This window comes from Falco biarmicus, chromosome 1 (genome assembly GCF_023638135.1).
Source record: "Falco biarmicus isolate bFalBia1 chromosome 1, bFalBia1.pri, whole genome shotgun sequence".
NCBI lineage: Eukaryota > Metazoa > Chordata > Aves > Falconiformes > Falconidae > Falco > Falco biarmicus.
Window position 1 is genome coordinate 39,289,799 of NC_079288.1, and position 13,172 is coordinate 39,302,970.

General features: G+C 43.4%; 1 protein-coding gene across 1 annotated transcript in view; it reads right to left on the bottom strand.

Moving 5' to 3' along the window:
* Window positions 1–2,698: 2,698 nt before the first annotated feature.
* The window catches only part of HIC2 (HIC ZBTB transcriptional repressor 2), a 75,798-nt gene continuing 65,324 nt past the window's right edge, over window positions 2,699–13,172 (bottom strand). Inside the window, exons 3-4 of the mRNA XM_056336918.1 lie at window positions 11,651–11,794; window positions 2,699–5,428 (exon numbers count right to left, since the gene is read on the bottom strand). Of these exons, the coding sequence (XP_056192893.1) occupies window positions 3,680–5,392 (1,713 nt within the window). The 5' untranslated portion in view covers window positions 5,393–5,428; window positions 11,651–11,794 and the 3' untranslated portion in view covers window positions 2,699–3,679. The remainder of the gene's footprint in view (window positions 5,429–11,650; window positions 11,795–13,172) is intronic.

Consider the following 13,172-nt stretch of genomic DNA (forward strand, 5'->3'; position numbering starts at 1 on the left):
CTTGAGGCTCTTTGTGTATTTAAAAAAAAATTAAAATAAAATAAAAAAAACAAAAATGCAGCTCCCTCCCCCCCACCCTAAAACTCTTAAAATCTTAAATATGAAACTAGTGTTTTGCTTTCTCATTAAAATACAGAAAAATGTTTGATACAATACTATGTCGTACAAATGCAGTTGAGTGTTTAGGCCCCAAGCAGGCCTGAAACAGTCCCTGAAGTTTTGAGTATTATTAGTTATTCATTATTACTGTCACAATTTGGAAAATGTTGTTTATACTCAATCTATGGAACACAACTTTACACAGCTACTTGAAAAAAGAACAAAATTTTCTTTTGTACAATACTCTTGCTGTACACAGACTTTATGTCGTATTGTTTAAGTGCTGGGGAGGGGATAAAGTAAAAAAAAAAAAGATGCTCCAAAAAATTTTTTTTTAAAATAGCATTGGGTTGTGAAACTTGAATATGATTCCCAAGGCTTAAGAAACAAATGAAGAGGGGGCCTGGGGAGGGCAGAGGCTACATCACCCACACACATGCTTGTAAAGATGGAGTTAAGTGAGGGGGAACAGGTTATCTGCCTGCTGAGGAGCTCACTGCTTCCTCACGCCTTTGGCTGCTCTGTGGCTTGGCTCGGTAGGTCACAGCTCGAGCTGCTGTCCCAAGGGGTGGGTGCTGCAGGGACACCCGCCTGCCACCCCTGTCACTGGCCATGTGCCGCAACGGTGGCAGACCCCTCTAGGCAAACTGCAGGGCCACAAGTGAATTGGGGAAAACCCACACCGGGGGACAGGGCTCATCCCTGGCCATGCCCTTCTCACTAAGGGAGATAAAAATTGTTTTGAAAATCTGGACGTGATGGGTTCTTAGCCAGCCGGCAGCAAGGGGAGCCTGCTCTGGCCTCAGCCTAAGCCAGCATGGGATTCAGCTCAGCTTCAGGATGGCTGGAGGGAAGATAAAGGCAGGGTGAAAGTACCTGGGAACCAATCTTGCACAGCTGTCCCTGGGCCCTGCTGAGACTTGCTCTGAGAAAAAAAGTAGATGGCAAGGCCTTCCCTGTCCTCCCCAAAGACTATTTTGGGGATGTTCTTGGGGGGTTTGGCAAGGAATCAAGGAGAGAAGAATTCAAAATATATTCAAAATGTGGAAGTGCTAAAGATACTAAAACCCCACCTAACCCCCAAAAGAAAACAGCGCATCTCAGCACAATGAGAAAAAAATGAAAATCCATGCTCTCCTCTCAAGCTCCACAGCATCCGGGAGCAAGCAGACAATGGCACTGGGAGAAGCGCGCAGGAGCGCGGTGGGCGAGAGGGGCGAGCGTGTTCCCTGTACATGACACCAGGCCAAGGCTCAGCGCCTTTGGGTTGTCTATTGCTTGGAGCCTGGATTCCAGTTTCCTCAGTTCATTCAATTGACCCAAAAACTTCTCATGGACTAGTCTACCTAAACAAAAACAAACAAAAAATAAAAACCACAAAAAAACAACAAAACCCAAACAAAACAAACAAAAAAACCCCAATAGAAAATGAAGCTTATATTTCTTTGTTTTAGTCAAACATGCTCACTTTCTTCTTTTTTTTTTTTTTCTTTTTTCTTTTTGGTCAAAACTTTAAAAAATTGGTTTTGTTTTTTTAAAAAAGACAAAACGTGAGGTTTGGTAAACCTTACGCATCAAGACTATACTGGTTTGAGTGGAAAAAACAAAACAAACAAACAAAAAAAAATTAAAAAACACAAGTGTAAACCTTACTCAATTCAGAAGGGATGATTCTACTGGCTGTGAATTTTTACCACCACAGTCACGGGAGGCTTGAAATAAGCCATAGCTTTCCACAAGGTCACGCCAACAAAGTCAAGGGGGCCAAGAATTGGTGGGCTAAGTTCTCTGTCTTCTCTCCTAAACCAATAGCAGCTGTTGGCTGTGATGTCTTATGCAGATGTTGCAAGAACATTTTGTTTCTTTTTCTTTTCATTTTTCTTTTTTTTTTTTGTGTGCGTGTGTTAAATTGTCTAAAAGGGAGGATATGAAACACTTTGGTTTTCTTTTTCCTCCTCTCCCCCACCTTATTGCACTCTGGATTCTAGTAAATTATAGGCTGCTATGCCCTCACCCTCTGTCCTGCCAGGTGTTTACAGACTGACCCAGATGTGCTGGGGGAGCGGAAGATGAGGGGGACATTTTCCCCTCCCCATAGTATCCAGATTTAATAAACAAAGCTGGAAAGGGCCCAAAAAGCTCAGAGACGTTTTCTTCTTTTATCTAAAAGTGACTACAAACAGCCAAGAGACTGCGAATGAGCCAGTCCAAGCTGCCAGCACAGCCTCTGGCTCAGTGTATTTTTTGCTTTGTCTTTGGCCAAGCTTTGCTTTAACATTTCTCTAGCTGACTTTTAATGGAAGGACGGGGTGGTAAAAATCCCTTAACTTTAATTTAGCTTCTACTTTTATACATTTAATTACTTACAATAAGAGAAAAAGAATGCCTAATCTTTCACTAACCATCTTATTGTTCTCATGAATTCAAGAGGTAGCAAAGGTAACAAGTCTGTCCACACAGACTCACTCTTTAGTGAGGGAGGAAAGCTAAAAACATACACACACACAAAAAATAAAATAAAAAATAATAAAAAAGTACCTAAGGAACTTGTAGCAAGTCCAGCCTACATCAAACCCCCTCCCCACCCACCCACCCTAGAATTAACCTCAGACCTTCCAGTTCAAACATTCACATAAACGTTACAATGGTTTTTCCTTTAATAAAACAAGTACCTCTAAGCAAAGAATATTCATACGAAACTACTAGAAAAGTAAAGACGACCCCCTGCTCACTGAAAGAAATTCCCAGGGCATCCAGTCCCTGTTCAGTCATGGGTAAGGCAGAAGAGGTTTGTGTGTTTTGTGGAAAAGGTGGCTTGTGGTTACGTGTGCCAAGGATAAAGATCAAAACCAAAACAGGGAGGGATGGTGAGGAAGGCATCGCCATTCCTTTAAGTGAAGTACTCGGGCTGGTGCACACCAGGTAGACTGCTATCCCCACCATCGCCAGCCCAGGGGAGGGTGATGGGTTCCACCACTGCTATGGCTTTCCCACAGTATCTGAGGGGGCTGCCAACCCTGTGACATGGTCCACAGACAGAGCTTCTGGCTTGTGAATGTAATGCTATGTTATTTCACAGCTACTCAGGCCACTGAAAAGGTGTACTTTATTTTCTTTTTAATGGCAAGAAATGCCCCTACTAATCTGGTTTCAAGAGAGGAGACAAGTAGCATGATAGTAACACAAAAGAAAGAGGCAGGGAGGGAGGAGCCAGCAGGGGCTGAAAGTTCCCCACAGTCCCCCTACCTGCTCCAGATAATCAATATGGCAATGACATCAATGTGCACAAAAAGAGGTGGCATTTCTTGCCAGATCACCAAGATTTGGAGGGAAAGTTGGACTAAATGCATCAGCTTGGCTGTGGACCTTTCTTTTTAAAAAAAAAGGGAAAAAAGGAACTTTTTTTTTTTAAAATGTTAAAGCTACATTTGTTTAGGCCTCCCATGACTGAACAGAGTATGGGGAGTTGCCCCCTTTTTTGTTTGTTTTTTTCTTTTTTCTTTTTTTTTTTTTAAGCAGCAAGTCTACAGAAAGGTAAATCACTGCGGATGGGCTCGAAGCTCATTCTGGAGTCTTTGGCTTATGTGGGAGAGGTATGCATTCGCAGGTGGCTGATCAGATTGCGCTGCTGGGTGAATTTCCCACCACACAGTTGACATTCGTAAGGTTTTTCTCCTGAGTGGACACGCATATGCTCTGTCAGTCGGTACTGCCGGGTAAAGCGCATCCCGCATTCCTCGCAAGCAAAGGGCTTGAGCCCCAAGTGGCTGCGCATGTGCCGTGTCATGGTGCCCCGCTGCGTGAACATCTTGCCACAGATGTTGCAAGGGAAGGGCCGCGTCAGCCAATGAGTCTTCTCATGCTGCCGCAGCGTGGCTGGATCCTTGTAGCTCTTCTCACACACCGAACACTTGAAGGGCCGGGACTCCGTGCCGTAGGACTGGTTGGGGTTGGATAAATCCTCGGCTTCATCCTTGCCGCCGTATGTGCCTTCCTCCTTGATGTAAAGGTCTTCCTCAGTGTGCGTCTCCACATGGGCATTGAGCTGCTCAGAGCTGGGGAAACCTTTGCCACAGGGGATACAGACATACAGGTTGTCACCATAGGCCACTGGCTCAAACCCCTCCTGCCGGTAGACATAGTTGGCACTAGTGTGCCCGCCGCTCTCGCTCTCACTCTGGCCGCTGTCATCGCTGTTCTCCTTACCATTTTCCACCTCCTCCTTACACGGGTAGGGTAGGTCTGCGCCATAGGCCCCGGCCAGACTCCGCTCCACAGACTTGGACAAGGGCCCCAGCAGGATACCATTGGGCAGCCCTTCACCCTCGTCCCTGTCTTTGCCCCCCTCCTTTCGGTCAAAGGCATTGTCTTTCTTGATCCACTCCTTCTTGCGGGACGAGTGGCGGAGGCCCTTGCGCTGGCTGCTCTCTGTCAGTGAGTGGTGGCACTCTTCGCTCAGATCCATCTCCATGGGGTCACTGCTGTCTGCCATGCTGTGGGGGGCTCCGACTCCAGACTCGTCGAACGATGAGGCACTGTTGGCTGCGGGGGCTGAGGCAGATTGGGGAGAGCCATGCTGGCTTTCGCTGTGCTGCGTGTCATCGTGGGAGGCTGCAACAGGGAGCGACGGGCTTTTTTTGGACAGGTCGAGGCCTAGCTCCTGGTCGCCGGTGCTCCCATTTGCACTGCTGCCCCCACCGCCGTTCTTACTGGCTCCCCTGCTTAAGGAGTGACAGTTCTCTTGGTTGGAGCTGCTGATGAAGACCTCGTCATCAGAGAGCTTTCCCTTTGATAGCTCCTTTGAATGTGAGCCCTTCAACCCCTCGTTTGACCCTGAATAGCGAGCTTGGATGACCGAAGCAGTGGAAAGTCTCTGACTCCTGGCAGATCTCCCAACACCAAGGCCACCGGCCTTGCCAGCAAAGGACTTGCCATTCCGCTTCAGCTTCTTTCTACAGAGAGCTGCCAGGTCGTGCAGTTGGAGGTAGCTTGCTGCGGTGAGGAGAGCATTAAAGTTCTGTTCACCGGGCTGGTCAGTCGTTAAGAGCTTACCAGTATAAATAAAGTCCAAGATCTGCCGGAACACGGTGGGGTTCACCATGTCCGTGTCTAAGTTAATCAGGTTGTCATGCAGGACAAGGGATTTGAAATACATGCTGCTGGCTGCCAGGATGTTCTTATGGGCACGAAACAGGGCATTTTCTACCACGATGATAACATCACAGAGGAAACCTTTGGCTCGTTGCTGGTTCAGCTGCAGTAGCAGTTGTTTGGCATGATTTGGCAGTTCCATCTCCACCTTCTCTTCCTTTCACCTTCACCTTACCACCTGCAAAACAGGAGGACGAGAGGTGTGAACCTGCTGTTTCCACTTGAACAAGTCTATATTTAATAGACTGGCTGTACACAGTGCAGTCTGTATTAGGCTTGACGCTGACTAAGGAGCTCTGCGTACATTCAACCCTGCAAGCTGTGATCCTGCTTGGAATACAGTCTTCTAGAAGTATTCCTCATGCTAAGATTTGATTCCAGCCTTTCAAAAATCAGATTTGTAAGTATCTTTTTATAAAAGCAATCATAGTTTGCCTGGAAATACTATTCAGAAGTTACCAGCAGGAAAAAAATAGTTAGGCACAGGGGAAAGCTGTTTCCCTCTCCTGACATAAGTCTGAAAGGGAGGATGAAGAGCAAGAAAAAAAAAAAGGAAGAATAAAGAAGCATCTACTTCACTTCCATTTGCATATCTGAGCATGTAAAATAATTAGCATAAGCTGCATCTTCCCTGCTTTAACATGTAGTTTTGTTTCTTGGCTCTTACATGTTGAAATGTTATAACACCCAGCTGCTCTGGGGTTGAGAAAATTACACGTAGCAACTAAATCCATTGAAATTGAATTGATCACACTGAGGTGTGAACGGGAAATCTCCTTAAGAGTAGGAAAGGCTGCTTTACAAACCACCCCCTTGGCAATGTCGCTGTCCCAATCCATTGACATGAAGGGCTAGAATCAACCCTGAACTGGCTGAAATTCAGGATGTTGAGCTAGCTAAATGCCACCAAATGTCTTCACCAATCTGAAACTGTTTTCTTAAATTAATTCTTTAGTTTTGAAGGAATTTTTTTAAAACTAATAGACTCAGGTAATCTGTCTCAAGTCACTGTCTCTCTACCCTGAAGTACTAGGAAGAAAGGAAGATTGTGGTTACCTCTTTGTAGTTCATGTATTTCAAAACCAGTATTCATGACTTATTTTAGTTTAGATATTTATATTGGCTTTCCAGTAGCATGGATTGTAGGAAATACCTAGTTTGAGGCATATCAGAACTAATTGCAATTGAAAGTTTGGTAGATGCAATACATAAAGACCAGAATTTAAATCTGGGGCTACATTCAGGAATACAAGATCAACTTTTAAACTTTTTTTCTTGAGTTTTTTGTTTGAAAGTGCCAACTATTACTTGTAATGGGCATTTATCTGTTGAAGTTGGTTTAAAATAGTTTCTAATGTTCAAATTTGAAATTACATACCAAACATGTAACAGTCACCTTTAGCCCTTCCACTTCCTTACTTCCTTTCCCACTTCATCGTATTATTGAGAGATTTCTCTTTTTGAAGAAGGAGCAGGCCATAAGGTCATAGAAATGAAGAGCTTAAGTTTTCTCTTAAAATCATCATCAGTTAACGTTTTTATTGCTTGTGAGTCCCATTACAACGTTCTGTCCCATCAAATTTCTGATGATGAAGCATTAGACTGCATTATCTTCCCTCTGTGTCAAGTATGTGTACACAAGAAAAAGAAATAAGGAGTGATACTGTCAATATTAAAAATAGCCTCCCTCAGACCTGATTCTCACTAATTGGTGATAAATAGATTAAATTTGGCAGAAAGGTAGTGAACTTACATCATCCATTTCTGCGCAACAAAAAGATTTTGCTTTATGAAAAAAGCTATCAAGAAGCAAATGAATGCAATTTTTCTTGCAATTTTGCTGCCTGACTAGCCTCATACATAATACTTCTACCAACAGATCTGCCAGGCAAGTGCCTCCCTTCTTCTACAGGACACATTTCTTCACTTGGTTAGCTAGTCAGCATGGTACTTTGTTATGCATTTGGTAGAATTTTGTGACCCCCATTCAGTGCTCCAACACCTAATTAAGCATCCACACAGATCACAGTGGCTCGTCACCTTGACCCACAGCTAAAATGGCTGCTCTGATTTTTCTGTTCTGTATTGTTTCAGCAATGGATGGGAACCCAAGATGACAGTGGTTTCACCACTGTGCCTTTGTGCACATGAGTATTGTTCCCAGAGGTGACTGGCTTTAGAAAGGGTGGCAACCAGAAGGAGGGAATACAGGTTTGCCATGGTGCTAGCCAGTTATTTCTTCTCGATCTATAGTCTTTCCGTCATAGAAACTCACCCTTCAGCATCACAAAAACATGGTAAGAGACAGGGATTACCACCACTGAACAGTGTTGAGCACTTTAAAAACAAGTTTTGCTGTAATTAGTTACATCAGAGTTGCAGCACACAGGCAATGTGTCTGGTTCTAGTGGCTTGCTTCCAGAATTGCTGATTAAGAGGAAGAAGCAACAGCACAGAGGCACCAAATACCCACTTTTATCTAGCCAGGCCAGTAAAAGCACTTACTTCTGGGTCACCGAGATATATTGATAGGAGAGGACAAAAACATGGCTTGCAACATAACACAGCATCTATATATATAATACATCCTGCTCAAGAATAGCAAGAAGCAGACTACTACTACACTATTTTCACTACAAACATAATGGTGCTTTTCCATGCATAACCTGCAAAATCTCTGGATATGTTTTTAAGTGTTCCATAAAGGACAAATATGGGAAAGGAAAGGAAACAGCACAGCCAATATTTTTTTTGCCTAAACAGACTAAAAAAGTATGTTACTAAAGTAAAAGCAAGCTTATTTCCCATTCATGTGGCACTTGAGGCAGAGGTCTAGAAATCTCTGTATATGTGTTTGTCTAAGCCTTTGCAAAGAGTCAAGGTTTGCAGCAGCTATCAATAGGAAATATTTTTAGATTTTTACTTTTTTGTTTTGTTTTTACTTTTTTTTTTTTTCTTCTTTCTACCTTAAGTGATATTGAAACCAGGTAATGAGCCTGCAGGGAAAGCCCTGGAAACAGAGGTAGAATTATAGTTTTGCTTTTTACTGGCATTCATGAGGAAGATAATGTTGTTATTAAAACCTCAGTATGTTCTGCAGCATAAAAATTAGCATAGTACAAGTTATTTAAATTACCTCTATTTATCTCATATGTCAAATTTTACAGAAGTATTCACATTCAATAGGATTTAAGTATGAGGTGTAGGTTATTACCTTTAGTAGAATTTAAAAGCAGTGGTCAGGTTTAAGCACTATAACGCTGCCTATCAAATTTGAATTTGTTAGCTGAAGTCTTAACATGGATTTAGCAACCCCAACAAAATGTAGGCAGCAAAACTTTCAGCCAGGTTTAGAGCCCCATGTTTAAAATTCTGCCAGAACTGCCCACAGAGGGCTTTTACCAGGACAGCACCATGGGTCAGAGAACACACCTTTGACTGACGTACCTTTGTTGACAAAAGCTTTATAGCATCAACCTGGTTTGTTTATCTTGTGCAGTCCTGAACAAAAATAAATCCATTGCAGGTATTATCCAGAGCTGACCAGTTACAAACCCTTCTTTAGCAGTGATGCATTTCAGAGGTGAGGGAAGAGGGGAGTGTTGGAAATCTTGTTAGCAAAAGAGAAGCAGGCATTATTCCTTAATCTATAACATTCCTAAGATCTCATTTCTAGCTGAAAGCATGGGACCAAAGACGAACTATGAGATTAAGTCCAGTATAAAAGTTAGCACATCTTCCCAAACAAATGGTAGATGCTGCCTTACAAGGCTTTGCTATCCTTTAGTTTGCAGAGGCTGGCTCTAACAAACCCTAAACATTTGGATAGCATCATGAGCAGCAATAACAACAACAAAAGCCCCCAAAAGCTCTGAAAAATCACAGTGGTTTATATTTCTTGTATCTCAGTATAATTTGTAAGAACCCTTCATTTTCTGTTTTCTGCAAAAAGAGAAGAAACATATTCCCAGTTCAGAGGAGCCCTGGCTCAGAAAAGGCTCAGATGCATTTCTAATTAAAAAAAAAACAAACACAAACAACAACAAACCCCAGACCTCAAGAATATGTAGATGTCTCAATAGGGTCACAGTCTTTTATCATTGAATTTGGTGTGCAAAATTTAACTCCTTTGCATTTAAAACAGAATAACAGAAGGGCTTGGACAAATAGCATTAGTCTTTTTTCAGATTCAGTTACTTCCTAGTCATTCAAGACATAGTTTTTAGAGCAGTGAACCTGCTTAAACATTCCTGTGCAAGCAGAGAATGAAGCAAGACTGAAGCTCTCTGCTACCTCCACCATATCCATGACACCAAGACACAGCGCATGCAAAGACATGAAAAATACAGGGCACAAATCACAGAATACAGTGATGCTGCAAGCAGATGCCACACATCAAACAAAGCTTTGCAAGCTAAAAGCCAATAGCATCTTCATAAGCAGTATTGCCCAAGGAGCTGGCTAACAGTTAGCTGCTGTGCCAGCCTGGGGCACACTGTGAAGATTGTGCAGAACACACAGACTGCTGCAGGAGCTGTGCTACTCTCACTACAAAGCAGAAAAAATGAAGTTTTTTCTCAATTTCCACAAAGACTCTGGATATCACAGAAAATTAGATTGCCAAAGTACAGGAGAAGAGGAATCCCTTCACCCCTTTTAAATAGTATAAAATCTACATATTCACTAAAAAGAATCAGTTCTGTAATGTCACTAAATCTCTTCATCAACATAATTGCTGAATGAATTCTACTAAATGTGCTATCTTAGCAACCTCTGGCAGGAGATGCTATTTGATTTCATCTCTGAGTTATAGATTGCAGCATATGAATATTGTTTACCTTTTAAGAAGCAACACCAGTGAAGCAAAGAATCAATCAAAAACAGATCTAAGGAATCACTCATTTCACGTAGAGGATTTGTGGATGGATGAGAAGGCTAGACACCGAGCACCTGAACAGTGAACTAACAGTACTGCAGATAAAAACCAACAAACAGATTAGATGTGATGTATCAAATTAGATGCTGTTAAAGTGTTAGCCTAACATGTTTTAATACACCTAGGAAAAGATAGTGGCCTGCTTTACTTATTTCTCCACCTTCCCAAGCAGTTGAGCTGCACCAAGCAGACACTGCAGCAGTGAGCGTAAGGAAGAACAAGACAAAATTATTTAGTTTCCTACATTGCTCTTCCCCACCAATTTACTTCTGACATTAAAAATGCTGTGTCCAGCTGCTACTGGTTCTGGGTGAAACTGACACAGATGACTTCTGCACCCCTCAGTTTCAGATAAACTAACTTTTTTAGAGCACTTGACAACCTCACCGGGAAGAGAGCTTTCCTGTTGCTCACTGGCTCATCTGATCTTCCTCTCCTTGCATCCCAACAGAACCTATTTCCAGGACTTTCCCAAAGCATCAGTGAAGTGGGCTTTCATGGCCACTAACCTTCCCCCCAGGAGCTGCAGTTGGCAGGTCATTAGCCCGTGCCTTTTAAAGGTATTCAAATTCCAGAGCAGCAGAGGCATAGGGAGGAATGCAGGAACTGCTTTAGCCCAAGTGGTGCCCCAGCCCCTGTGAGCAGGCAGACAGCAGAACTCAGAAGAGGCAAGTACATGCGTTTTCATCATTGGCAGTGGAGCAGTAAAAGCTCTGTGAGGTGGGCTCAAGTAGAAAACAGGATGCATCGCCCTTGTTTTTCTCACAGGAATATCTCTCACTTCAAAATAGGTAAGACCAACATGTCAGGTTACTTGGGGAGAGGTCTGCAGAGCTGGGGAAGGGAGAGAAAGCAACATGCAGGACAGAGCAGGATGTGCAGCTGATGTTGCAGGTGTGGACATGGAAAGGAGGTGGATGGAGGATCATTTCGCAGAGGCTACCACATCAGCAAACTTAAAGTGGCCCTTGTTTAGTTTGTTACATTCCAATTAGTGCCAGGCAGAACTGCCCTCCCAGCTCCCTGAAGCAGCTCTTGCAGGACTCCCGCAGAAACAGCATAGCTTTGCTTATGGACACAAGCACGTGTTCGGTACCTCTGTGCGGCAACGTTTGGATATTAGGTACATGGGCAATACATGCTCAACTGCTTACCAGCTCCTGGCCCAAAAAGGAGAGAAGAAAAAGAATGAGATGATTTCCCAATCCCTTCTCCTTCCTGTTCTAGAATAACAAGGAGGGCCTGACATAGCTAGGTCCTTCTCTACTGCATGGCAAACTGCCCAGGGAAGGGGAATCTTCATGGGTGAAAAGGGTAGGGGCCCTGGGTGCCTGAAAGCACTAACATCAGGAGAGCAAAGTGATTTCCAGGTAGTGCAAGGCTGCAGCAAAGCAGGAACACCTTGCTATACAAGCTGAGACTATGAGCAGTAGAATGCAGATTAACCACTTGGTTGCCGCTTACCATGCCAGGTACATTGGGCTAAAGGCACCTCCATCCAGTGCTGCCCGACGTGCCAGGTACATCCCATGATGTTCCATTGAAATCACAACAGGCCATCAATAGAACGTGGCTGCACAGATGCAGAATGGAGAACCAGCAGGGACGCTGTTAAATGCAATTAAAAAACTGCAATCAAAATTGAAACGTACATTTTAAAACGGCCACCTGCCTTAAATATGTAACTACTAGAACAACCTCCCCTCCACCCATCTCCCCGGAGCTGCTGAACTGCGACGGAAACAGAGCAGAAGGCCTCTGCAAGTTTCTTGATGATTCTCTCTGACCACCTCCATTCAGGACTCCAACAGCACTGAGGTTCGAACCAGTCCATACATATCCAAGAACAGCAGATCCCAGGATGACTGCACCAGCTTCCTTCGGCCCAGAAATTCAGGCAACTAAATATCACCATTTGGAAATGCCTCTATGAGGAGAAAAGCCTGGCGCCAGAGCTTCATGATCTCATTCCCCACACAGCACAGGCAATAGAAGAAACACTTAAATGCTAATCCTCTGTCCCCCTTCCCAAGCCTTTGAAATCCAGCTCTTCTTAGAGGTGTTACGGCATCAAGTAAAAAGGCTGGGCCCTTTGCCTTTTGTTACCTGTGGTGCAAGATGGGAAAAGAAAATACTGTATACCCTCTCCTATTTATAATGATGCTTCACTGATAATTTAATCTAGGTTCCTGGAGATTGAAGATCAAGTTGATTCAGGGTGAACTGCAGCTAGTACAAGAGTCACAGAACTTAAGATCTGTAATTCCACCCTTCCCTGCCCGAAGGAAAAAGCAACAATATCTTTTGAATGTCAGGGAAAGGCACTCAGCTTGTCAAACCTAGGGTACACTCTGCAGTGCCTATCCTCCTTCCTCCAGAGTTCATGTGATCAGATCCGGCGGGATTATCAAGGAAGATAGTACAAGGGTAGATGCTAAGCATAAGACCTTCTCTACAAGTGGTGATGCTGCCTCAGTGGAAAAAAAAACCACCACAAAACCAAACAAAAAAAACCCACCCAAAACACCACAAAAAACCCCACCCCAGAACAGACTAAACCTACAGCCTTACAGGGATTTCAACCAGGTTTTAAGACCCTCACAAGTGAAGAAACTTGTGCATAGCTTTTGCTGCATTGATGGCTGCATATCTCCAGCTGTGCTGCCAGACATAGAAATCTTACATTTTAAAAGTTAGAAAAATATTATCATTTTAACCTTAAAAGATAAAAGGCCAAATGAAAAAGACTTAGAATAATTAACGTAGTTGGATGAGGGAGAACACAAAGGAGGACACTGGCCTAGTAAATATAAAGGTCTTCATGAAAAGAGCACTGAATGTAAGGAGATAGTTCGTTCTTCCTGGTCATCTGCTGGGCTCAGGCCTAGGACAGTGTTCCCATCATTCCCACCTGCATTCTTACCCCCACAGTTCTGTAACTAAATCCCTTTCACACTGAACTAATAGGTCTTTTGTATTCAGATCG